Source organism: Cyrtonyx montezumae, unplaced genomic scaffold (assembly GCF_038088225.1).
Source record: "Cyrtonyx montezumae isolate F1298 unplaced genomic scaffold, pur_monq_1.0 scaffold_17, whole genome shotgun sequence".
Lineage (NCBI taxonomy): Eukaryota > Metazoa > Chordata > Aves > Galliformes > Odontophoridae > Cyrtonyx > Cyrtonyx montezumae.
Window position 1 is genome coordinate 17,568,177 of NW_027071903.1, and position 25,600 is coordinate 17,593,776.

The window sequence follows — 25,600 nt, forward strand, 5'->3', positions numbered from 1 at the left end:
TGCGGACTGAGCTTCCTGCAAAGTCCACAGAAAGGTTGGCGCGTACCTCCCCCCGCCGCTACTGGGGACCAGCACACCGCAATTCCGCTGGCGGAGCCTTTTCACCCCTCGCCTCGTCTTCAAATGGAAATGATTCCCATTGGCCCAAGGTGTCCATGTAAATAGGTGTAAATGAAACCAGATTATGCCTTTCTCTCCAGCCCCCTCCTCCCGCCGCCCTCCCCCTCCTCCCAAGGCGATTGTCATATGATAGCGAAGAAGTGGCACATTAATGAAGCGCCTCTACAGGGGTCTTTTCTGCTCATGTCACCACATAAAACTATCAGATGCTTGGAGGAAGGACATGGAGGCAACTACTTAGCTCAGAGCGGCTGCAGAGAAGCGGGCGAGCCGCTGCTGCAACCCAGCTGCCGCCAGCGTAAAAGGAGCTGATTCAGCCCGCGGAGGAGAAGGGAGGGCTACGCAAGAGGATTCCCCGAAGCGAGGCAGGACTACAGCGGAGCGGAGCGGCCGGGCAGGGGGCGAGACAGGCTCCGCAAGGACCGCGCTGGGGAGCAGCCCCGACTCCCGGCCGCGTCCCGGATGCGGACTGTCAACTTCCAGCAACTTTAAGGTGAGCACGCTCGGGGCTGCCGGGGAGCGGGACGAAGAGACGCGGGGAGACGAAGGGACGCGAGCGGACAGGAGGGAGTCCCTGGCGGAGGCTGGGAGACGCAGCGGCCGCCGCAGGAGCCGGGCGTGCGCGGGGCCGGAGCGGAGTGGCCGGAGCGGTGAGCAGCGCTGCGTTGGTCTCTGCCCGCCCCCGCCGGCGCCGCACAGCTGTGGGCTGATCCCCCCGCCCGCACCGCCCCGAGGGCCGCGGTCCCCGCGTCCGCTCCCCCCAGCCTCTCGGACTCACCCCTCCGCCCCCCCCAATCTCCCCCCCCCCTCCCTACACCCCCACCCCTGTCGCTGCCCTTCCGCAGATCTCCGCGGGTCCCCAAGCGAAGATGCCTCGCCCGGGCAGAAACACTTACAGCGACCAGAAGCCCCCCTACTCCTACATCTCCCTGACCGCCATGGCGATCCAGAGCTCTCCCGAGAAGATGCTGCCCCTGAGCGAGATCTACAAGTTCATCATGGACCGCTTCCCCTACTACCGGGAGAACACGCAGCGCTGGCAGAACTCTCTGCGGCACAACCTCTCCTTCAACGACTGCTTCATCAAGATCCCGCGCCGGCCGGACCAGCCGGGCAAGGGCAGCTTCTGGGCGCTGCATCCCAGCTGCGGGGACATGTTTGAGAATGGCAGCTTCCTGCGGCGCCGCAAGCGTTTCAAGGTGCTTAAATCGGAGCACCTGGCGCCCAGCAAGCCGGCCGACGCGGCACAGTACCTGCAGCAGCAGGCGAAGCTGCGCCTCAGCGCGCTGGCGGCCACGGGCACGCACCTGCCCCAGATGTCCACCTATAACCTCGGCGTGTCGCAGCCGTCCAGCTTCAAGCACCCCTTCGCCATCGAGAACATAATCGCCCGAGAATACAAGATGCCCGGAGGGCTCGCCTTCTCCACCATGCAGCCCGTGCCGGCCGCCTACCCGCTCCCGAACCAGCTCACCACAGTGGGCAGCTCCATCGGCACGGGCTGGCCCCACGTGTACGGTTCCGGAGTGATCGACACGGCCACCCCCATCTCCATGGCCGGCAGCGAGTACGGCGCCTACGGCGTGCCCATCAAGCCGCTGTGCCACGGCGGGCAAACTTTGCCGGCCATCCCCGTGCCCATCAAGCCGACCCCCGCCGCCGTGCCGGCCCTGCCCGCGCTGCCCGCGCCCATCCCCACCATCCTCTCGAACTCGCCGCCCTCCCTCAGCCCCACGTCCTCGCAGACGGCCACCAGCCAGAGCAGCCCGGCCACCCCCAGCGAGACTCTGACGAGCCCGGCGCCCGCGCTGCACTCGGTGGCGGTGCACTGACCCCGCGGCCCCTCCGCTCCGTCCCGCCGCACCCCCGCCCCCGCTCCCCGCGGTCGGCCGAGCACATGGCGTGAGCCGCTCCGCATCGCGCCCTCTCCGCTCCTTAACTTTGTTCATCCGCTTCTCGGAGGTAAAGCGGAGCGGAGTCCCCCGCCCTCCCACCCACCGCGACGCGCCGGGCGGGTCGCCGCTCTGCCCTGAAGTGCTCCGGGTACCCCCGGCGTGCCGGGCACCAGGCGAGCCTTCCTTTGTCTGGGGAAGGGCAGGGTGTTACCTAGGACCGATCTTTAAGACCACAAACGGTACAAAACGGCCGCAGCCTCACCGCACCAGAGCGGCGACGTTGCCAGCCCGCAAGCGGCAAACGCTCGGATTGTGGAAGCCCGGAACGCGCTCGTTCCCTTCGTGCGGTGCGGGTACGCGTACGCGGCTCACGCAGCGGGGTTGGAGCCGCGCCGGGCGGGGTGCGGGGTGCGGGGCCGTGGCCGAGCCGCCCGAGAAGAGCCGGAGCTCCGCGGGGTGGGCGGCAGCAGCGGGCGGCCCGGGAGCAGAGCGAGGCGCCGGGAGCAGGGCCCTGCGCTGAGGGGCGGCAGCCGCTCCGCCCCCGCGCCCGCGCTGTTTACAAAGCGCGTTTCCCTGTAAATAGCGGGCTTGTGTCTGTGCTGTACATCACACGAGGTTCCCCCTCGCAGTACCTGTTGTAATGTGGATGTTGACTGTAGTTTTCCGGCGGAAGAGAAATCGAAGTCGATTTGCCTGATAACTTCTGATTCAGATGGAAGTTCGGCGTTTCTTTAGTTTTTATTTTTGTAGATATTTCACGGCTCACAAACGAGCTAACGGAACCTGCCACCGAGCGCACAGCCCTGCGCAGGCTCAGCGCTGGCAGAGCTGAGCACCGGGTACGGTACGGCGTGGGGGGACCCCCTCCTGCTGGAGCCCACAGACAGACGGGGGCCGGGGGAGCTGTACATGGTTGTGAATAGGAATGGTTATCGATGTGTAAAACGCACTTTTGTTTGAAACGTTTTCTAGTTTTAGGTAGTTTGCTGGAAACTGAACTGTTGTTCTGCTGTGAACTGCTTAAGTTAAGGAAAAAGAAAACCTCTAAGAACAGCATTAGTGTCTACTGATACTGTAAAGAATTTTCTTTTTAACCCTTTTCTTCCTGTACAGAACGAGCATGGCGTTTTAAATATTGGTGTCCTCATTCCCAGCATGTGTGTTTTAAGACAAAGGTTAAAAAAAAAAAAAAAAGTGTCTACGTTAAATTATGAACCTAGTCGTCCAAATAATATTTTCTCATTAAAATACGTAAATGCAGACGCAGCTTATTTGTCTTTTTGAAGAGTTCACGTACGAACGAGGGATGACGTTACCATCTCTGGACGCCCTAACCTGCACTTCCTCGGGAGATCACTGCAGAGGCAGTCACTGACACCGGAACACGCTGGGGAAAATCATCCTTGTCGGTGACTTACTGAAGAAATAACAGTGCGCCCGGTGCCTGCGCACCCACCTGCGTACACACACACTGCAGCAGTGGTCTGCAGGGCACAGCATTCGCGCGGCTCTTAGGGCCGGGTCTGTGCGTATGTGCCATCCTCATACCCGCAGTTCAGTTCATTTTTTTTTCCAGTAAGCAGAGATGTGTGATCTTCCACAGGACAGCGAACTTAAAAGAGTATTAAAACTCTTAAAGGATTAATTAGTCTTTAGGTCAGAATACTGAATTGTGGCAGTTGCAGTGTTGCCTACAAAAGGGACAGCCACATCTGTTCCGAGTAAAAGTAGAATATTGAAGCCTTTCACTTGTTAATTTCCTAAAGCTCTGCAACTGCTCGCGCCACTTTCCCATCCCCGTTAACCGTGCTTCCAAAAAGCAAAGCCAAAAGCTCCCAAGCCCCCAGACCCACCGCTGTCACGCCGTGCCGCAGCCCTCAGAGCGGGGTTCACCGGCCGCGGTGGGCGCTGGGTCCGGTACCTTCCCGGGGGGGTCTCCAGTTCCTACAGGGATTTTGCAAGGAGTCTGCAGCTGCTGGAAATGACACGAGTAATACAGCCAGAACAGGCAGGGGGTGTCTCGGGGAAGAGCCGGGTCGTACCACGAACGCAGGTACGTACAACTGCGTACTAAATGCTCATTAGAAAGCAAACGACATTGTATTCTAATGAGCCGCTGGGATTCTCCGTCCCCGATCTTACCGAGGTGTAGCTCTGCCCCTGGTCATTCCCTGAATTTCTGCACCATAAACAGCGCAAGGGACGTTCCCTACAGCAAGGTACTGCCCAACTTTTCAGATTAACGTAAAGGACAATTAATCCTGTTGCGACTTTTTATTTCTATTTTTATTTTTTTATTTTTTAAGAGAACGGATCCCACACACAGAAAAAGGTGGAAAATACATGAATCATTGGGCTGATTAAAATGCATGAAGCCGCTAAAGCTTGTCAGATGGGGGACAACTGAACTCATTCATCAAGTGCAACCCACGATTATATCAACACGATCAGCTAAAGAAAGCATTCAAAACTTATCACCAGATCAATGGACACAGAACTCGACAAACTTTTCCTAAACAAGCGCTGACCCACATTTTTAAACGATGAGGACTCTCCACTTCTTTTTTTTTTTTTTTTTTCATTTTATGACCACTCAGAACAAATCCTCAGAGATCTTCAAAGACGAAATCCGAGCCGAGCTCAGAAGACGAGGATGCACTTTCAGGGTCCTTTTTAACCCACACGCTGAGCGGGCAGAGCCGTGCAGCTGCGGGCAGAGGATGCCCCTGCCCAGCCGCGCTGCCCGGCGCTGCCCGGAGGCAGGTCGCAAACAAACACGCCGCTCGGTGCGACGCTTGAATTTACTGCTTTGACTTGGTAAATCTCCCTAATGGCTCAAGTCCAATGTCAATAAACACAGATCTGAAGCACAGCAGCGAGAGACAACGGCGGGGAGGGAAGGGGCGAAGGGAGTGCGAATAATCAGCTCCGACCGAGCTGAGCAGCGTGCTTGGAGACCCTGGCAGGGTCGCGGGGGGAGAGAGGGTTATCTAGCTCTTTTTCGGTTTCTTTGCCGGAGAGACGCTACCTGCTAAGCGTTCCTGCTGCAAAGACCGCTCACCCCAGGCAGAACGCTCTCTTGTGTCAGAGAGCACGAGGTAAGCGGCAGCACCGGCCGCGCTCGGCGGCTCGGGCTTCTGCTGCGAGTCAGTGCACGGTGTGTGAACCCTTTCTCGTCGGGATGGTTCTTTTCTTCCTTTTTCCATCCCCCCGCCGAGTGACGGGACACCGCCCGCAGCACTGCGTGCTCTACTGAAGCGAGCCCGGCATCGCCCGCTGCCCCTCGGCGCGGCTCCCGGGGCCGGGTGCGGGGTCCCGGTGCGGGGTCCCGGTGCGGGGTCCCGGTGCACCCCGGCCCCGCCGCACTCCTCGGGAAGAGGCACCGACCGCGGCGCTTCGGCGGCCGCAGTGCCGACTGATCTGCGGATCTTAATATAAATGTCACTCTGTGGGTTTTTGTTTTTGGTTTTGTTTTTATTAACAAAAAGAAACCGAGGCTGTGAAGCCTCGGAGGGGCTTTATTTGTTTCTTTTAAACTAACAACAAATTATCTAATTAATATGTTTCAATTACAGCATGAAAAAGAGAGGCTTTGGACCGCCTGCAGTGGGCTTACAATAGCCCCAGAGCCCACTATAAGAATTTACAATAACTTCACATCTGTTTCTTTATTTCCCACTTTTCGAGTCTAAAACTCCTCTCGAAATCACTTCAAACCGTGGCCCGAGTTATGAAATATGGTCTCTCCGCCAAGAAAAAAAAAAAAAAAAACGGTGGAAAGAAAAAAAGGACAAAACTTTTGCAGATCGAGGCTTCATTTGCAAGCTAGAAAGTGAAAGCCCCATTGAAGAGCATTAAACAAATATATTAGAATTCTGTCACTTTATGCAATTGAGTAGATCAAATAAAGGGTCCCAGGCCACTTCATTCACTCTCATTCACTTGAATAGAAAATGCAAAGAATAGCAAACCTAGACTGGGCCACCGATGTAGATTTAGCCCTTTTTTTCTAAGAGACAAAAAGGCTGAATTTTCACAAACACATTGCTGACTCGGGGACTAGGAAACCAGCGCTGAAACTCCTTTGGAATTTAAATTCATTTTATCTTCCTCTCTCTTTCTGGGTCCGTTTGCGTTAGGGCGCGGGCTGCACCAGCACCCTTGTTTGCAAGAAATACGACGTCGTACAACAAGACCCGCGGGCTCCGCATTTATCCTGCCGAGCCCCGGCGCGGTTCGGAACATAACGTTTTTATTTAGAAGAGTAAGAGAAAAAAAAGCAGAAACGGCCGCCCGCAGCCCACGCTGCCAGGAGGACCGCAGCCCGTCTGCGGAAGGGCGGGCAACGGCCCCCGGCCGCGCCTCGGAGAGCCGGGCTGCCGGGGGGGGACCCCGGAGCAGAGGCCCGGCCCTCGGCAGTGGGACTCCCCCCCCCCCCCCCCCCTCTCCCGCCCGCCGCGGCCGCAGCCGAGCCCAGCGGCACCCGCCCGGCCGCTGCCCGCCGGCCCTAGCCGCTCTCGAGGGCAGCTCGTGCCCCTTCTGCGGCCGCTGCCGCATAAAGGCCCTTCACTCTGCGCTATTTAGGCGGGCCTCAGCATTTATTAAGTAGTAACTCGAGTGTTTTGCATTCATTAGCGCAGCTCCTCAGAGAGGCATTACAGCCAAGGATAATCTCGCACCGCAGGAAAACTCTGCTTTTGCACTCCCTCAATGTGCACGGCACTAACCGCCCGCACGCACTAGGCTTACTTGTACATATTTTTCCCAACGACGAAATCAAAGCACTTGAGGGGCTGCACTTCCCCAGTGCTCAGCCCATCCAGCTGGGCAGTGGGTGCGCTCTGAGCCGTGTCCTGCTGCCCCAGCCTTGCATCACCAGCAGCCTCAGCTCCACTGCCGGGGGCAGGTGGGTGCACATCGGAGCATTTGGGAACTCTTGCTCCCATGAGCAGGGCCACACGTCTGCTCTTTGTTCTAACAGCCCAGGCCAACAGTTACAGGGCCATTTTATTCCTACTTTCAGCAGTGCCAATGGATCTCCAACTAAATATGGAACCAACACAAACTCAGCTGAAATAACCAGAAGGGCACCAAAGCCTCTGTTCAGAAATTTCTGAACATTGCTGCACACGCTTCCCAACCCTGGCCAAAAATATGTGCTGGAAATGTTAGGTCAACACTGGGCCAGATGGAAATGCCCTTACATGCCCTGCAGCCTGCTGCAGGTTGGGAGCGAGGGAAGCAACCTCCACAGCCAGCCACACGCAGAGGGCAACCATCTCTTCAAACAAGCACAGCCCATGGCCTTTCAGTGCACAGATCTGCATTTTCTATTAAGCTGGGCAATATCTGCATCCCACTCTTTCCCACATCTTCCTGTGTTTCCCTCCTGTTGTAGTCTTCGTGGATCTGACAGAAATTGCCATACGCAATTCCCCTGCGATGAGAAGCAGAGCCCTGGGGAGATGAAAGGCACAGTCAGCACTGTGGGCCTTCACGTAACACTCCTGCTAGGACCAGTGCACATGTGCTCATGGGGCTGCACAGTCACAGCCCTTCACCCAGACCCACTGCCCGCACCACTCGGGGCTCTGTGCTCTCCTTAGCTATCTGCAATATGGGGTTATTTACACCAGCAAAGACTTCTCAGAAGGATAGGATTAGGCTGGTGTGAGCTGAGGGAGCCCACCGACACACAATTTGTATTTCCTTTTCGTGTGTGCTTCATGTACTTGGGCCCTGGCTGAAGATAGTTTCATAATTAAATCTTGTTATTTCTAGGCTAAGGAAGTTCTCTGGACAATAGGGAAAATAATCAAGAGGAAACTGATCCCTATTACATGTAAGTGGACTCCAAATTTACATTACATCGGTGGCAAGGAGAACATTCTAACATCCTAACAGATTCTGACAGAGAACACTCTAATGACACTAACAAACACCAATCCATTCCCTGAGCTGCAGCTTCCTCATCCTTCACACTCTCAGAAGTGGATGGGCACAGGCTGGACACCATCGAGATGTTCCCCTGATATCCAAAGGCACATTTTCCAAGAAAGGCATTCTCAATCATTTGCGATTCACAAGACTGGTGCCAGTGTTTCCTCCTGCAGAGACAGCTACTGTGCGTTTCAGAGGAAGAGAGACAACCGCTGTGGTGAACAACTCAGCAGGGAGGGAAGAGCTTGTGCCTTGTTGCTTTCCCACCCTATCAGTCATTCAGTCCCCTCCTCATAGCAGAGCTCACCTGAGCCATGTTTGTGAGCACTTCATACATTAATTGGAGATTTTGAGGGAAAAAAATTAATTCCATTAAAGTCAATTGAAACTTCCAAGTAAATTAAGTGGGGCCAGGATATTACCCTCAAGGTATTTTTTCAGAGCATTCAAATGCCCGTCTATGTTGGCAAATGTTCTACCTTTCTCTCAGCTGGGGGCCGCCATCAGCCAGCAGGCAGGGTAGGGCAGATACAGTACGTACACAGGCACCGTAATGCTGCATAGTTATGGGTGACTGAAGCCTGCAAAACAAGTGAGTTGTTTTCCTGCTCTTCCACAAATATCAGCCTAGTGCTTTCAGACAATAAACCAGAAACGTTCTGTTGTTGTTTTTAGTCACATCTACAGCCCATACCAGGAGGAGGGTCTGCTCCAAGGAAGGGTCAAACTCAGAATACTGGGTTCTAAGTTCCTCTTTTCTTTTACCAAAGTGTGTCTGTGTATTGAGTGTTTGGAGGAAAGAAGAGCAGCTCAGAATCCACTTTTACAATTGCAGGAAAACTTTCAAGCTGCGGACTAAGCTATCTGTACATTAACAAAATCACAGTCCTAATTCCTTTGAGATAAAACAAGAAAAACACGAGAGACTCTGCTTGTTCTGTGCTTAGGCTAAAACCATGTTGTCTGTTTTTTGCATCTATCAGTAAGATCTCAAATGTACTTTCTCCCTCTTTTTCAAACAACAAAACAGACACTCAAGATCCTCCAGTGTTCAATTCTCCAGGATTGTTAAGTAAAGCACCAGGCACTGTGAGATGTGATATAACCATCAGAGCTACTAGCACCGGATTTTCTTCTGAAATCGTCACTAAAAGAGTGGGTGGATGAATTCCTGTGATGGAATTTCACTAATGACATTAAACCTGACAGTATTAGGTCATGTCTCCACTGTAGAAATGCTAGTTAGATTTGATCTAATGGGGTGAAGGATCCATTAATTTTCTGTACCATTTCTATATATAACTCCCTAGAAAGTACAGTTACACTGGTATTACAGCTGTTGGTGTTTTCTTGGGGAACTTAGACCATAAGTCACATCAGTGAAATCACATTTTGTCAGGGTAATCTATTTCCATGGGATGAGGCTTGCTGGCCCTGCTGCCATGGCAGACATCTACACAGCCACATTTTTTCCAATTGCTGCCCTGGTGATGGTGGAGGCATTCACTTACGGATGCCAGCAGCCCCAGGCAATACAGTCAGGAATTAGCTACATCAGACCATATGGCTGGTTATGCTCCCACAGGACAGGCAGCAAGTCCGGAGACATGCAGCAGAGCACACGAGGGCTGAAAGTCCTGCTGTGCCCACACAGCTACAGTCAGCAACCCTGGAGTGGGGACACCTCCAACTGCAATCATGCAAGGGTTGACTGCTCCAGAGATTACCTTATTCTCTTCACCATTGAGTGAATCCAACAAGGGACAATTTACAGTAAACTCCACTGTCTGTATATAGTTACAAGCTCTATTACAAGCTCTATTACTGTTTCTCTATAGCTGCATATTATAAATCGCATTACTGCCTAGGATGTCTTGGGCCATGCCTTTCAAATCCACTTGCTTATCAAGCTCTGCTTCCAAAGCCTGGCTTTTGAGAGTTCTCCCTGATGCTTTTTTTCTTCTCCCTCTGAGGATACACAAAGATGTCTTTTGACGCTCTCTTTTATTTTTCAGCCTGGAATTATTCTGAAATGTTTCCATTAAGATCAGGCTGTTTTGAAGTCATGAAGCAGGAATCACCAGGGGCACCTCCTGCACGTTCAGATGAAGGTTCACCTTTGGAAAACAAGCCCTGTTCTGCCTGTAGCACTCAAAATCTATCCAACTGGTCAGCTTTTTTTTACCTGCAATTGCTATGTTGGAGTTGTACATTAGAAAACAAGGCTTTTTTCCCCCTAACTGGTCACAGGCATGAATTATAAAACAAAGTATATTTTTAAACCAACTTAAAGCTTTGTCAGACCACAAAGTCCCTGACAGAGCCATCAGATCATACAGCCACCCAGAGCACTAGAAAAGAAAAAGCCATGAGACATCTAGTCTCATCTACTCTTGACTGTTCATTATCCTTTGCAGTAAGGGCTGTATATATCTAAGTGCCACTGTTTCTTTGGTCCAGAATACTAAAAGTCTCTCAAGATTTGTCTCTTCTCCTGATCGATCTCCATCATCAGTTCCTACAGATAAAAACCACAAACTATTTCTCCATGATCAAGCTCTGTATGATTTTTTTTTAATCTTCTGAAGTAAAAAGATACTGATTAAAAGGACACCTTCGGGGTCAAATGCTGTTGGAAAGAAACCAATGGGATGAATCTAGGTCATTAACAATGTGTCCTTATTTCTCAATGCAAGTCAGGGAGGTTATGGTTCTGTGAATGGATGTGGGTAAGGTCAGCAGCACAGAGTTAAATAGTACTTCTAGCATTGTCTTCTTCAGCTTCTGAGGACACAAAGCAGAAGCTGTCAGTATTCACCCACTTTAGATCTGAAAATACCTCTTATGAAGGCTGAGAACTATCTTATAGTGAACCAACAAGTATCACTATGTAAGCCTGGATCCTTGGAACGTCCCGACATGAAGTAGAATTCCCTAAACCTCTTGGCATAGTAATGGTAAAAGCCTTCCTCCTCTGTGGAGTGGGGGGGATGTGAACCAAGTCCACCTGCTTCTTCACAGAGACAGCAGAGAGGAAAGCCTCTGGCTCCGCACAACTTGGAGGAAGTGTTTTGGTCATTGGCTTTGTGTTAGAACAGGTAGTTCATACACCAGAAATGAATTGTGCCATAGCAGCATAGGACTTAAATTTGCCTTGCAGAAGCTCCAACATCTAGTCTCTCCTCTGTAGGCCTTAGGAAACTTTTCACTCTTCCATGCATGCTATATCGTTTACCATGCCCTTTCTCTGCAATAGTAAATAGCAACTGCAAATTTCGAAAGAGAAAACTTGTCTTATAAATATTTATCCATTCTGTCTGAGCTCTCTCTACATAACCTTTGACTCTGAAGGCATTATGGTTGATTGTCTGTATGGAAGGGAAAATCCCACTGAATTATTGTTTTAACTGTAATAACTACAATAAGTTGACTGAACAAACATGAATCTCTTCCACAGCTCCCTGATGTCTCTTCTGTAGGCTCCTCGCTTCAAGCCAGCAGAACTGGTCTCATTTTAGTCACAAAGAAGACAGAAGTTCATATACAAACTTCCTATGCTGCTAAATTATATATGCAGTTATCTACTATGTGCACAGAAATCAACATGCAAGTTCAGATCAAGTAAATGAGCATGAAAAGCTGACCAACTTTGTTTTGATTTCATAATAAAATCACATTTCTGAGACTCCACGGACAGTTGAGAACTCTAGGCAATAGGGTGCCATCTACTCGTCTGCTCCCTGGGAGTCACCAAGCTACTGGGAATGAGAAGCAACATATTCAACTCTCTCAAACAAATGATTCGACTATTCCTGCATGTTTCCATTTCTTCATTCACTTGCTGAAACTGTATAATTATCAGACAATCACTGGGAAAATCAACAGCCAGAGAAAGAGCTGCAAAAATATTGCTATTGTTTTCTCAAATGCAGTAACATCCAGACCAGGACACAATGAAAACTTCCATCTGTTCTCATAAGCTGTCTCCGTGACTTTGATGGGAGCAGTACTAGGATTTCGTTCTGTAAGTTCTGTAAGGAGCCATTAGTGAGAGCATTCAGGGAGCTCTCTCTGGAGATTGTACATCACTGTCCTTATGCTGTTATCCTTTCAACCCACAATGTAACTCCCACTGATATCAGTGGGGATGGATAACACAGAACTGTACTGAAAAGCATACTGTAGTGTAAGCACCAGAATAGATTAACTTGGTTCCCTACAGATAATGTCCTTTGTTCCCTACCCCATACCTGCTTTAACAGCCCTCCCTTCCTATTTCCTAAGTGAGAGCATACCAGTGAGCTGCTTGCTGACTTGTCAGAAGATGCACCCACTGACGGACTGGCTCACAGATGCCGAACAAAATGAAACAGTGGTTGAATTCAGCCTGCCTTTCCCACAAGAAGGGACTAATTTGAACCTGGCTTTTCTATCCAGGCAACATTTTAGGAAAATATTTAAGAAAACACTATAAGAAATTGGAAACTCACTAGAAAAAGAGCTTTAACTCCTCTCAATTTGTCAACGGTTTACGGGCAGGTTCGGCCTGGTTCCGTGACGATTGGTGCGGGGGACCCACGGACCCACGCCCCAGGAAAAGGGAAGGGGGAAAGGGAAAAGGGAAAAGGGAGATGGGCCTAGGAACAAAACAGCGGCAACGATCTGAGGAGGAAAGCTAATTTACTAAATAAGATATCAGAAAGCAAAATAACACAATATAATACAATATAATTGGAATTAAAGCTAATAAATGAAATAAAATGAGCAAGAGAGAGAGTGTCCGATAAACCGAAGGCCTTACGCTAACGCTGAAGGCGGACGGCAGCGAGCACCCACTGCTGAGTCGATCCCAAAGGAAAGAGAGTGTCCCGTGACCGCAGACAGTTTTTATCTTTCCCTCTGAGCATAAACACGTAAGAACGCAAAGCATCGCAAAGTCCTCTGGGAAATGGAGTTCTTCTTCTCTTCTGAGACAGGTATACCTGGAACTATCGATGATCCACGGAGCTGGAGCATTAACTCTTTAACTCTAAATGCACTACATGATGTTATGATGTGGAATACCAGTACCAAAAATCATAAAACCATGACACAATTTTGACTGAATCCTGACAAAATATTCAACATTGCTTGGGATGACTGAGAGAATAGAAGCATAAAATTTGGTTTCATAAGACCCACTCCCTCACCAAGCCAAGTTTAAAACTTTCAAGTTTAGTAATTACCCCCCCAAACCAACTAGTCATTAGGACTGCATAAGAAAACAGTCTATCCCCAAAACTGTCTAAAAACCTGAATGAGGATACCAAATTCATTGTTAAATTGAGGCAGTTCTGTTCAGTCTCTAAGCTCTTGCTCTGAATAGTGTGATATTCAAATGCCTTCTCTTGCCTTGTCCTACTCTTTGTCCTAGTTGCTTTAAACTTCGTGCTTATTAATAGGTATTAACAATACATCTTACAAAGAGGAATTAGAATAGAGTTCATTAATACCCATATTCTCACTATGTGAATATACCATAAGTAAAACATTTTTGATGCCAAATTTTGAGCTGATGACGAGTTGAATTACTTTGTTCAAAGCCCCTGTTGACTTTCCATTAGTTACTGATAAATCAAGCATGCTAAAATGATGCAGCAAATAATCTCTTCCATTTTGAATATATGTGATTTCTTTGGGACTGGACTATTTATAACAGCTATGATCCACCACATGCTTGGAAAGAACATGGGAATTCTTTCCTTTATGTACTGAATGTCTCTTTCCTTTTTGTTTTTCTTTCCCTTTCTTTTTTTCCTCTTTTTCTGTTCCTTTCCTTTTTTCTTTTTAAAGATACGTACAGTTTTCCCACATTTCTCATCACAAGCTTAGATCTATTTTTTTCCACTGGCTTAAGTATATACTGTCCCTTTCAAGATTTATATGGTGACAAAAGAACAGCTTCTACAGGAGGTACTTTTCTTACAGCTGCTCAATGAACAGGAAGTTAACCTTCTGCATATCAAGTCCTTTGTATTCCTTCTGCATGTAACTTTTAGGCTGAGTCCTATGAAGTTAATGGATTGGTAAATGCAGACTCTAGCCTTGTCCTGTTCCATGGCTGCAGCACTCTGGAAGGCAAATAACCACTGGGCAGAGTCTTTTGGCCTCAAAGCTGCCATTGCCTCACCAAACTCAATACTGAAAAATGCTTCTTTCTAGGAATAGCCATTCATGTGACTGTTGTCCAAAGCAGAGTGAGTGGCTATTTGAGGACCTAAGCTTTGTGCTTATCTCTGAATACTGATCTGCTGCATCCTTCAATGCCACGAATGTACAGTGTGAAGAGGGAGAACTGCAAGGAAAACAAAGGCTTCTGCAGGAGACCACAAGGGAAACTGGGGCCAGAGAAGAAACACGGCAGGGTTAACATACATAGTCATCAGAGCTCTGATTACTCCACAGAGAGCACAGCAGTCCACTAAAGTAGCATAGGAAGGACTGGGTTATATGAAGTGTTTGTGCTCCATCATTTCTACACATCTTAGAAAAACAACTGAAATATGTCACCAGTAGAGACTGTAACACAGTCACTGTGTTTTACTGCAGCAATAGTCAGCAAGTTACTGCTGAGCTTATTAAGAACAAAGACTCTAAAGCAAAGGCAGAGTGAAATGTTGACTTTGTAGAGATTTTTTCTATAAACTTATTTACATGAAAGAAAGAAGTCCCCTAGAAACAAACATGCACAAATACACCAAGCAACTTGTAACTCTTGAAGGAGCAACTGTTTTCCATACAGTAAAACATTCCCTGTTTTATATTTAACCCTCCTCAGATGAAGAATCTTCTCTCCTTAGCACATGGTATGGATATTTTAACCAGGATCCCAATCACAGTATTAAAAACAGGTACAGATACGTAATCGCTGGGAGACTGCTATCCACATCAAGAATTGTTCAACTGATAGTATTAGTCATTATTTTTTTATCAGACAACAAAAGACTTTCTGATCTAAACAAGAGTCTATAAAGTCAAGATATAGAAGATATGAACTAGGCAGCTCAGAAAGAGGCACTTCTTATTTTGAAGGAACCTGTACTCAGCTCTGGTACGGCCGCACCTCGAGTACTGTGTTCAGTTTTGGGCCCCTCACTACAAGAAGGACATTGAGGCCCTGGAGCGTGTTCAGAGAAGGGCAACAAAACTGGGGAGGGGTCTGCAGCACAAGTCTTATGAGGAGCGGCTGAGGGAGCTGGGATTGTTTAGTCTGGAGAAGAGGAGGCTCAGAGGAGACCTTATTGCACTCTACCACTTCCTGAAGGGGGGTTGTGGTGAGGAGGGGGTGGGCCTCTTCTCCCTGATAAATAACGACAGGACGAGAGGGAATGGCCACAAGTTGCGCCGGGGAAGATTTAGATTAGACCTGAGGAAACATTTTATTTTCTGAAAGAGTGGTCAGGCACTGGGATGGCCTGCCTAGGGAGGTGGTTGAGGCACCATCCCTAGCGCTGTTCAAGAAGCGTTTAGATGAGGTGCTAAGGGATTGGATTTAGTAGTTGGGTAGGGATAGTGATAGGAGGATGGTTGGACTAGATGATCTTGTAGGTCCTTTCCAACCTAATGAACCTATGAACCTATGAACAGAGTTACATTCATATCTGGAAACGTCAAATACTGTTCAGTACCCATAGAGAACAGTACAAGAGATTACATGCCAAGTGAGAGGCTATGCTGTGCAACATGCCCACAGACAATGAGATCTGCTCTATTTGGGGCCTGTCTCCTTCAGTCTCTTCTCTTTTAGCAGGGATTCCCTGCATCAGTCCGAAGAGAAAGCCAGACTGATGGCTACCGTACTCTCATTTCTGTCACACGACACTAACTGTTAACGTTGCTGGGGTACAGATTTAGCCACACACTGTAAAACACACTGAACAGATCTTATTTCAAATAGTTTAAAAGAGGTTTCAAAAGATGAAAACAGGCCTGCAAGAACTTTGCAGATTTTTTTCATAGACAAATGGGGGAAACTCCTTCCACCAGTTCAGTGTGAAAAAATAAATAACAGAAGAAAAAAATGCTTGGAATTGATTCAAAAGCATCTAAACACATGTAAGATATTAATATTTATGACATCAAATATTAGTTATATTTGATGTCTAACTGTTTCATCAGAAATAGCTTTCTTATTTTGCAATGAATATAGAGCCAGCCTTATTAATAAAACAAAATACCACAAAGGAAAACAAGTGGAGACTGAAGGTTCTGGTAGTTTTTAAGGGTTTGTATACACGTTATGTATTTATTTTTGATGGTTTCCCCTGTAAACTACAAGCTTGGGGAAAAAGATAACTTGAGTGTAAAGTTTAAACTGCTTATAAATAAGAGAGAGATGTTTGAAGCTGAATTACCTTGTCTGGGAAAAAAAAAAAGAGCTACTACACAGCACACTTGAGAATTGTGTATCAGCCTGCGTTCACAATTCCCCAGGTTGACAAGTGGAGCAATGCCCAGCGTGGGCACAGACCCACACAGTGCACCCATACAGTCCCAGATCCTGAAGCAGGATGGGCTGCATGGGAACCCCATCCCCATCCCTTCTGGCCAGGAGTATGCCCTCTGCTCCCCTGTCTGACACTGACAGTTAAGAGAGAGCATTGTTCAAACAGCAGTGGGAGCGCCTACAGCTTAGGAAAATGAGGGTTCATTGGCACATTATGTGTCCTCGGGATCTTATGAAAGGTGGAATCACAGGCAATCACACAACCATCTTCCTGCACCCACACTATATGGCATAGCCCTCAACTACCTTGAAAGCTTATGTGCACCCTCTCCTCTAAACTCTCATAGGTTTTCATAGCAACCTACATCACCTGCTCCAGCTTACAGCATCTTTAGAGCTAGTTCTGAGACATTAGTTACATATTCTTTGCCACAATAATTACATATGCACTCCTTTATGCCCATAAAGAAACTAACAACACTTCCCAAAGTCACGATGAAATCAGTGCACAAGTGCTTGTTATTATTATCTGTGGATTGTCAAATGGGAGTTGCAACCAGATATTCAGTCAAAAAATTTGATCATGCCACCTTATCAGATTTTATAAGATCAGTCTTACCAGAAAAAAATACTCCCTGCTTCACAATCACACCTTAATTCATGTCATAATTTTTTGACAGTATGTATATTTGGGAACAACTGTTTTCAAGGATTAAGTATAGGGAGAGTAAAATTTCATGAAAAACCTCTGACAAACATATTGGGAACTCACTAAGAACTGCAACCACTTCCATTAAACCAAACTGATGCACGAGTTTCACAAAAAATGAGCACCAAATATCCCTCTAGTTTTGTGTCTCTGCTGGGTTGCCAAAAGTTTGGACACCAGTGCCTTGAAGTATTATGAAGAACTGAATTGGAATACAGCCCAAATGTAGCACCTCAGTGCTGACCTTTCACCAGCAGGTGAGTAACAAGGCCAGAATCTGTCCCATTCCTTTTTGGTGGTTAAATGGCTTCTGGGCACAACACTGATGGTTGTGCATGGGAGCACTTATTTTGTTGGTCCTGATGCAAATGTTGATGGGTACTTTAAACTCTTGGAAATTTGTGCCCTACTTTTTCTTACAAATGCTATGAATGTTCCCTGCTGAAGAAACAGGACCTGAATTCTATCACAATATAAATCTGATATGGAGGAGTCAATAGGAAACATGTCCTTCCCTAATGTAAATAATACATGTACTATTAGAGATGTAATATATTAGCTATGTAAGTTTCTGTAATTTAGCAACAACCTTCATCTCTGTTTTGCTGAGTACAGCCAGTGGCTGTGAATTATTTCATTATTTTAGGACGCATCTAAATTATGTCTGCAGGGTTTATTGATTTCTTTACTATTTCTTTGAGCGTGTAGACTTCTTATCTGGTACACATGCACACATATACACAAAGGAAAAAAGAAAGAAGAGAATTCAGCTCCTCAGATTAGCCAGCAGACATTGCGTGCAGTTGTTTCCAGTTGAGTTTCTAGTACTTAGCAGGTCTGAAACTGGGCCCTGAGTAAGCACTATTCATTTGTTTGCACAACAAGATCTCCTGTTGCATTCACCAGTCACGTAAGGTGAAGGAAAAAGCAACCATCTGTGGGAAGACTTGTAGAAGACAGAGAGATGTAAGAGCATGGCAAAAAGCAACAAGATGATACCACTAGGACTCAGAGGGCTTGGACAAAACAGCAAAAGGAGCTGGATACTTGTGTATCAGAAGAAACTAACCTTGAAGCCTGGACTTACGGACTTTCCTGTTCAGATTACATGATCACATGGTCAAAGGCACAAAACAGTTAACTATGTTCAAATAAAACAAAACACAGTTGTTGGTTTTTTTCCTCTCCTAGAAAGAAAACAGAACTCTGATTCCATCTTGATCCCTTCTTTTAAAATTCTAAAGCGGACAGGCCCGGAATGAATTAAGACAAAGTATTAATTCAACTGAGGCAACCAGCTTTCTAACTGAGGACAAGCGATGAGCTGGACATTGCTACTGGCATTTCTGCTAGCCATATTCTAACAGTGGTAACAGTGACAGGCATGCCCTTATTTGCAGGGAGTAACTGTAATAAATTTGCCAGTGAATTCAGTAGGAGCAGTGTCTTTCCCCTATAAAATTGCACCAGAATGGTTCTAGATTACAGGTTCATTTGAGATGTGTGGGGTAACATTTTGTCCATAAAGTATGGCTAAATTTTAGGTTTCTTTTTCACTCAGAATGCAGTTAGGAGTTCACTTGTCTACCTCAGCATTCAAGACTGACCCCAAAGCCTCCCCAGTATTGGTCTGTTCTGGTAATGACAAAGTCCAGCTATGAGGTGATGGGCTCCCTTACATGTGTTTCTTTGAGCCTTTTGCGAGGCAAGAGAGGACATTAACTGAATATGACCTTAAATCTACCCTAACTGGCATGAGAAAGAGCTTGCAGTTTGCACGTGATGTTTCTGCTGTGTGTAATTAATTGTGAAACCAGGTATTGACTATATATTGTGTGAATGTATGTGCATGCGCATGCAAGTGAATGTTGATGGGATTATGTATGTGGGGATGTTCTTGGATTTTATTTTGTTTCTAGAATGTCCTGCAAATTTAACTAAACTCTCATACTGAATCTATTTACAATAAAAGACTTGGAGTGGCTTTACTTATATATCTTTCTTATGCATTTGTCCAATCAAAATGATAATATAGACAAACTGTGGACTGCAAAGTGTATTATCCAGCAATATCTCATTATTATGCAAAAAATCAGATATTCACAGCAACTGTCTCATCTATTTATTGTTTGGTTACTCATCTGGAAATTTTAATACTTTCTTCAGGGGCAGGGGCTGGCAATAAAAAAATAGATCTATATATCAAACCTTTAACTTCCAGCCATCATTGTGTGCCATAATACAGATGGAGTAGCTATCAGCTCTCTTTACTGTGTTGGTTTATTTACTTCAAGTAAGAATAAAGATTTAAAGAGAATAAAGTAACAAAGTCCACTGTGACCTAAATTTTGATGTTCCAATGTAGAAAAAAATCTTGACACACAGAATAAAAACTGAATGTAGTAATTAATATGCAGCTACAAGACTAATTAATTTATTAAAACTATGCACCCAACCTTAATCTCTGAACTTTATTTTTTGCCAGGCATGAGTGGACCTATTGAAAGCCATCAGCTCCCCCTGCCAGGCTTATATCTCTCTACGGGTACACATCACAGCAAACAACACCATAATCCAGCTACGTTGCCTCTTCATCTAGCAGAACACGATCACAAATGCTCTCTTCAGGCATTTCACTGGTCCTGCTGAATGTTATCTCCAAAAGTGCCAGTGTCCCCAAAATCGAGAGTTTGATATGTAAATAGGCAAAACTCCTGGGAAGTGTCTGCATGGCTTCCATTCTTCTAACCAAATTCAGCATCAGCAAAGAAGTGGCTTTAGCAGAAAGAGCTTGTGAAAGCCCTGGCATTTTAACTGCCATTGCAGCTTCATCTACCACTTCCTAATAATACCAGGAGGGAATTCCGTTTTCTCAAAAATAGAGCTTGATTTAACAGGCACAGCAGCTCTCTTTGCAGGCACATACTTATCTCCTGCCATGTCTAAATTCTCTCCTATTGCAATATTCACATGTTGCTATTGGCACTTCTCAAAGCACACTGTGGAACTCAGAAGCTCCAGGTTCTCTCTCTATACATGTTCACTCCGCATATATTAGCCAAACATTTTTGGCATGCCATTGTACATGTTCCTTAACTGCACACCTCCCTCCCAAGCTCAGTGCCTCGATACTGCATTTGGCTCTGCGGGGACTGAACCCCATCATTCAAGCTGAACTGATTCCAGCAGAAGAGCTCCAAGTGAATGGAGCTTAGCAAGACCTTGATTTTACTGGAAAAATAAAAAATAAATCACACAACCAACCACTACTATGCTCAGACAGGACAGTTTCCCACAGCTCGGCATGGTTTCTGCTCTCAGTTGATTTGCAACCACTGTGAGGAGACAAGCCAGTGCTGCACACACCCCACTGGCCTCTGGTTCCCTGGCTCTCACTCTCAGCAGGCTCTGGATGCCACCCTCCACCACACGCTCAGCTAGAGCAACTGCTTCTTGTTTCTCAGTTTGACAGCAAGTCAGCCAAGCTATGGTGCAGATTTATCAAGTCACACAGTTTTACTCACAAAAGGCTACTCACAGGAAACGTGAGTTTATCATAAAAAAAATATTATCTTGAGAAAAATCGGGCAAAGAAAACTTAATACAAGAACTGCATTATTCAGAAAGAACAGTCAGATTAAAACAAAGCGAGTGGGAAATTGCTACCATACACACTACTTTTTAACCACCTTGCCACAAATACTCTCACCTGCAGTGGGACAAGTCTGAAGGAAAGCAATAATATTTCCCATTTTTTTTATTTTCCCTAGCTACACGCACATCATTACAATGATTGCAATTTAGCATCCACATGGATGCACATGCTGGCTCTATTATGATAGCTGACTTGGAATGGCCAAACATCTACAGAAGAGTGGAAATTCCACGCAGAGGTGTGGAAGGATTTCAGGAAATAAATGTGTACGAATACCAAAGTATCCCAATGCAATTCAGACTTTTCCTGTTTATTTCCTGAAAAAGAAAATTCAGCTTCTACTGTTTTGTTATGCTAGTAAGTTACCATAGAATTCAGAACCTGAAGAAAACCAAAGTGAGCATTTAGCACATGCTCCCTGCACCTTTGAGTAATACTAAATGAAGTGACCCCTGGGCTTTCGCAGATCCCCAGTGAAATCAAACTGCTCTTTGCTACAGGCATTTGAACAAGTATAATAACTTGTAGGCTCCAAACTTTCTAAAATCAGGCATGCTCCATAAGTTCCTTTCTGTTCAGAAAGCTGCTAACGAATTTGGCAGGCTAGTACAACCTAAACAAAGCATGCAATGTCACAGCCTTTGTTAACACTGCAGATTGCATACGTGCTCCTCACTGCCAAGCACTGCTTTTTAAAAAACTCCTTTTCTATAGATTTTAATAAAGTAGAAATTGATTTTTATTTTCCATAAACTACTCCTGGTTGGAGTGTGAAAGCAACAATCGCTGAAATTGAACAATTAGAAGTTGGTCATTCCAAGATATTCCTGTGCTACTTTGTTTATTCCTGATGCTATTCCACAGCAGAAATGAGAAAAGAATGAACTAACTCGTCCTAGGAGTTGCCCAGCCTGTCAGCTGAGGCTCTGGAAAAGTTGCTCTATGTCTTTAAAAAAAGTCTAATGGCATCGCTTGAAATTGGTTGAGAAGTGATTGATGGGGTTATTATCATCTACTGCTTCTGTTTACCCCAAATTAATCTAAAGCAGAGTTGTAAATTATTTAGGTGTTAATATTCACTACCCTTCGTCTCCATAGTCTTGGCTGTAATTGAGAATAAGCAGACCTCCTTTAGCCTACCTCCAAATAGGAAAAGTTGACTATGCAATAGGTTACCACTCCCTGCTTAGCTCATCACATCTGAATAACCAGACTTAGCCTATCCTTGGAGCATTACCTTTTATGAAAGAAGAGCAGTTCATTCAAACTAACATTGCATTATTTCATTTGAGGCGTCTTTCAATAGCAATTCTTGACCTTTCAATAAAGAATCCAGATGAATTTAAGAATAATTCAGTCCTCATTCAAACAAGCATGCAAGCATTTTGTTATATCACTCCTGTAATTAGGAAACCACTTCACTACCACTTTTTATTTTCAGCATCAACAAAAGATGCAAAAGGAAAAGTATAATTATTTGGGGGATCACAGATGTCCATTGTGCACATATATTTCTACCGATGTCAGAAAGCTTGGGATTCTTTTTGATGATCTGAACTCGTCAGAAGGCAGGCTATATACCTCACCTTGTGTCTGTACTCACAACAAAGGTGAGAGAGTTTACAAGTACAGAGTTTTATGCATATGAGATCACTTCTGGAGAATTCTTATAATAACTCATTTGTTCATTGAGTTTCCAAAAGAGGAATCCTTTGATTTATAATCTGTATCCAAAGTGGTAATATCAAATCACCTAGTTTGAAGCAATGGTAGCTAAATTATCCCTGAATTTTAACAGTAGAGCAGCAATACATGAAGAAAACAATGTTTTCTGTAAGAATTAGAGACTGGGCTTTCCATAGAAGATAAAACATCACCTTGAGACTCTGACAAGATAGGTTTTAAAGCATCCAACGTGCCAATTATTTTCAGTGAGTTCACTGTTTGAAACTAGAGGCATAAAGCTATTACCAGTACATTCTGGCAGATAAAAACTGTCAAACAAATTAATTAAAAAAATACAATAAATTCTTTTTATACAGAAACCTAAGTTTTATGTAACGTTTGAACCATAGCTTCCAAGATGATTCTGAAGATTTAATCTTAGGTTTCGTTTCCTACACAGGCAATTCTTTTTCTCAGGTTCTCACCAAAAGGAATCCTGCTAGAGGCTCTGACTATCTCCCAGTTGGAGCTGTAATTATACTGCAGTTTTAGAGTTGAGGTTTATAATCAAATAGATGGACAACTTCTTTGGTTCTCAGTTAGGACTCCAACGTCTATTTTAGAATTACTAGTATGCTTGTTCTCAGAGCTGGAAGGACTATCAAGAAAATGCAGAGATGCTTTTTAACATCACTGTAGGGTGAATAACTCCCAAGGATGGTACTTCAAAAGAAAGAGTATAGATGATGATATATTTGAGTAGGTCTATATAGACAGGATACAAATAACACAAAAGAGAGGATGGCTCACCTTTATGATGACAAGGCTCACAGGGGACTCCACGCAGGAGTTCAGCAGTTCCCATACAGGTTCCCATACAGTCACGGAACTAGAAGATGATCTGCTTAGAAGCCAGCACATTAGGTTTGGCTACAGTATTCTCTGTTGCCCTTATATGAATCACAGAATGGCTTGGATTGGAAGTGACCTCAAGGATCATCAAGTACTAGATCAGGCTGCCCAGGGTCCCATCCAACCTGCCCTTAAAATTCTCCAGGGATGGACCACCTGGGCAACCTGTTCCAGCAGCTCACCACTCTCTCTCTTCCCCCTGATATCTAATCTAAATCTCCCCTCTAGTTTAAAAGCGTTCCCACTTGTCCTATTACTATCTACGCTTTTAAAAAGCTGATTTTCCTCATGTTTATAAACTTCCTTTAAATACTGGAAGGCCAAAGTGAGGTCTCCCTGCAGTCTTTTCTTTTCCAGGCTGAACAAGCCCAGTTCCTTCAGCCTATCTTCTTAGGAGCGGTGCTCCAGCCCTTGGATCACCTTCGTGACCCTCCTCTGGACCCTCTATAAAAGTTCCATATCTTTCCTGTGCTGGAAACCCCAGACCTGGGCGTAGTACTCCAGCTGGGACATCCTGAGGGCAGAGTGAAGGAGGATAATCACCTCCCTGTCCCTGCTAGCCACCCCTTTTCCGAGGAAACCCAGGATACCATTGGCTTTCCGAGCTGCAAGCGCACCCTGCTGGCTCATGTTAAGGCTGAGTACTTGAGCCTTCTCCATCTCTGTTGCAGTCTGTTCTTCTCCATTTAGCAGAGGAGGTACACACTCTTTGGCCTGTCTCTTTTGATCTAAGTAAGTGCAGAATACATTCTTGTTGTTTGTAACATCCCTCGCCAAGTTCAGTTTCACCTGTCCCTTGGCTTTTCTAATCCTGTCACTGTTAGTCTGGATAGCATCCCCACATTCTTCCCAGGTGATGTGCCCTTGCGTCCACAGCTGAACAGCTGCCAGCTTTGTTCCACACCTTTGTCTCCAAGGGCTTCTTCCCATGATCTTGTCCAACAATTCCTTAAACAGCTTGAAGTTAGCTCTCCTGAAGTACACCCTTTGCCAGGTACACATTCCATGAGATCACAAACTCACTAGAGCATGGCTGCTGCAGCCCAGGCTGCCTCCAATCTAAATATATTTTTAATGACCTCCTCCATATTTGTGAGCACCAGGTCCAGCAATGCTTCACCACTGGTAAATCTGTTGAATACTTGAACCAGAAGGTTATCATGAGTGGACTCCAGGAGTCTCCTGGATCGCTTACAGGTTGTCACACCTAATTCTAACCCACAGGCTCTCTATCTGCTCCTGACTCTCAGAGGGAGCTCCTCACAGTCTATCTACTCCTTAACATAGAAGGCAACTACCTTGCCTATCCCTTCTAAAAATCTTGTAGCCCTCAGCTGTAGAGTTCCAGTTACATGAATCATCCTACCATGTTTCTGTAATGGCAATATGATCAGTTTTCTGAGTGCACTATGGTTTCCAGCTCTCCTTGCTTATTTCCCATGCTGTGCGCTTTGGTACAGAGGCACTGGGCTTTCAGATGCACTGCCTTCCTAGAGGAGCCCTCCCTACAAACACCCTGGGACAAATCTGAGGACTTCCCCCACTACTACCTAGAGTGACAACGTTCCCTGGCTCTTCTCTGTCACTCAGCAGCAGGTTCCCTTCCCCCAGTAGCTCCCAGAAAGTGGAGTAACTGCTGAGGCTAACATAGGTATTGTTTTTCTGCTGTGAATTTGGCAAAGCAGAAGTCATTTGTTTGATAAGAAAGCTGGCCTCAGATTCATATTCATTTAATCATGACATGTCAAAGGGTAGGTCAGTTGATTTCTAGACAGCAGAGATTTTAGAAATTCAAGAGTTATAAAGAGAAAAAATGCACATGCACCTTTCTTAACCAGCTGAGACGCTCAAGTACATATTCAATATGAAGGGTCCAAACTTCCACACAGTTCTGGAGTACAGTAAAACTTGGAATTATACCTGTTTGGACAGGCGTAATTGCTAGGTTTCTACTAGCTCACAAGTACCAGAAATTGTGAAATTTTTCAGAGTGATGGAGAAAGCAAAGAGGAAGAATCTGTCCTATTCTTCAATTCAAAGTGCTAAAGACATGCAGTAATCACTGAAGTTGGACTCTCATTAGCACTAAAGATACTAGTATGTAAAAATGTTTTGTTGTTGTTTATTACTTCTGCCTATAGATGCTGACCTTTGTGTTTGGTTAGTACTTTTTTTTGTCACCTAACAAGAAAACCTTATAGCTGATTCTCCATGACAGT

At 45.9% G+C, this 25,600-nt stretch overlaps 1 protein-coding gene across 1 annotated transcript; it reads left to right on the forward strand.

Moving 5' to 3' along the window:
• The first annotated feature begins 989 nt into the window (after positions 1-989).
• FOXB1 (forkhead box B1) lies at positions 990-1,952 on the forward strand. The gene has a single exon (XM_065734283.1). It carries the CDS (start codon positions 990-992, stop codon positions 1,950-1,952), a length of 963 nt encoding a protein of 320 aa, XP_065590355.1.
• Positions 1,953-25,600: the final 23,648 nt, after the last annotated feature.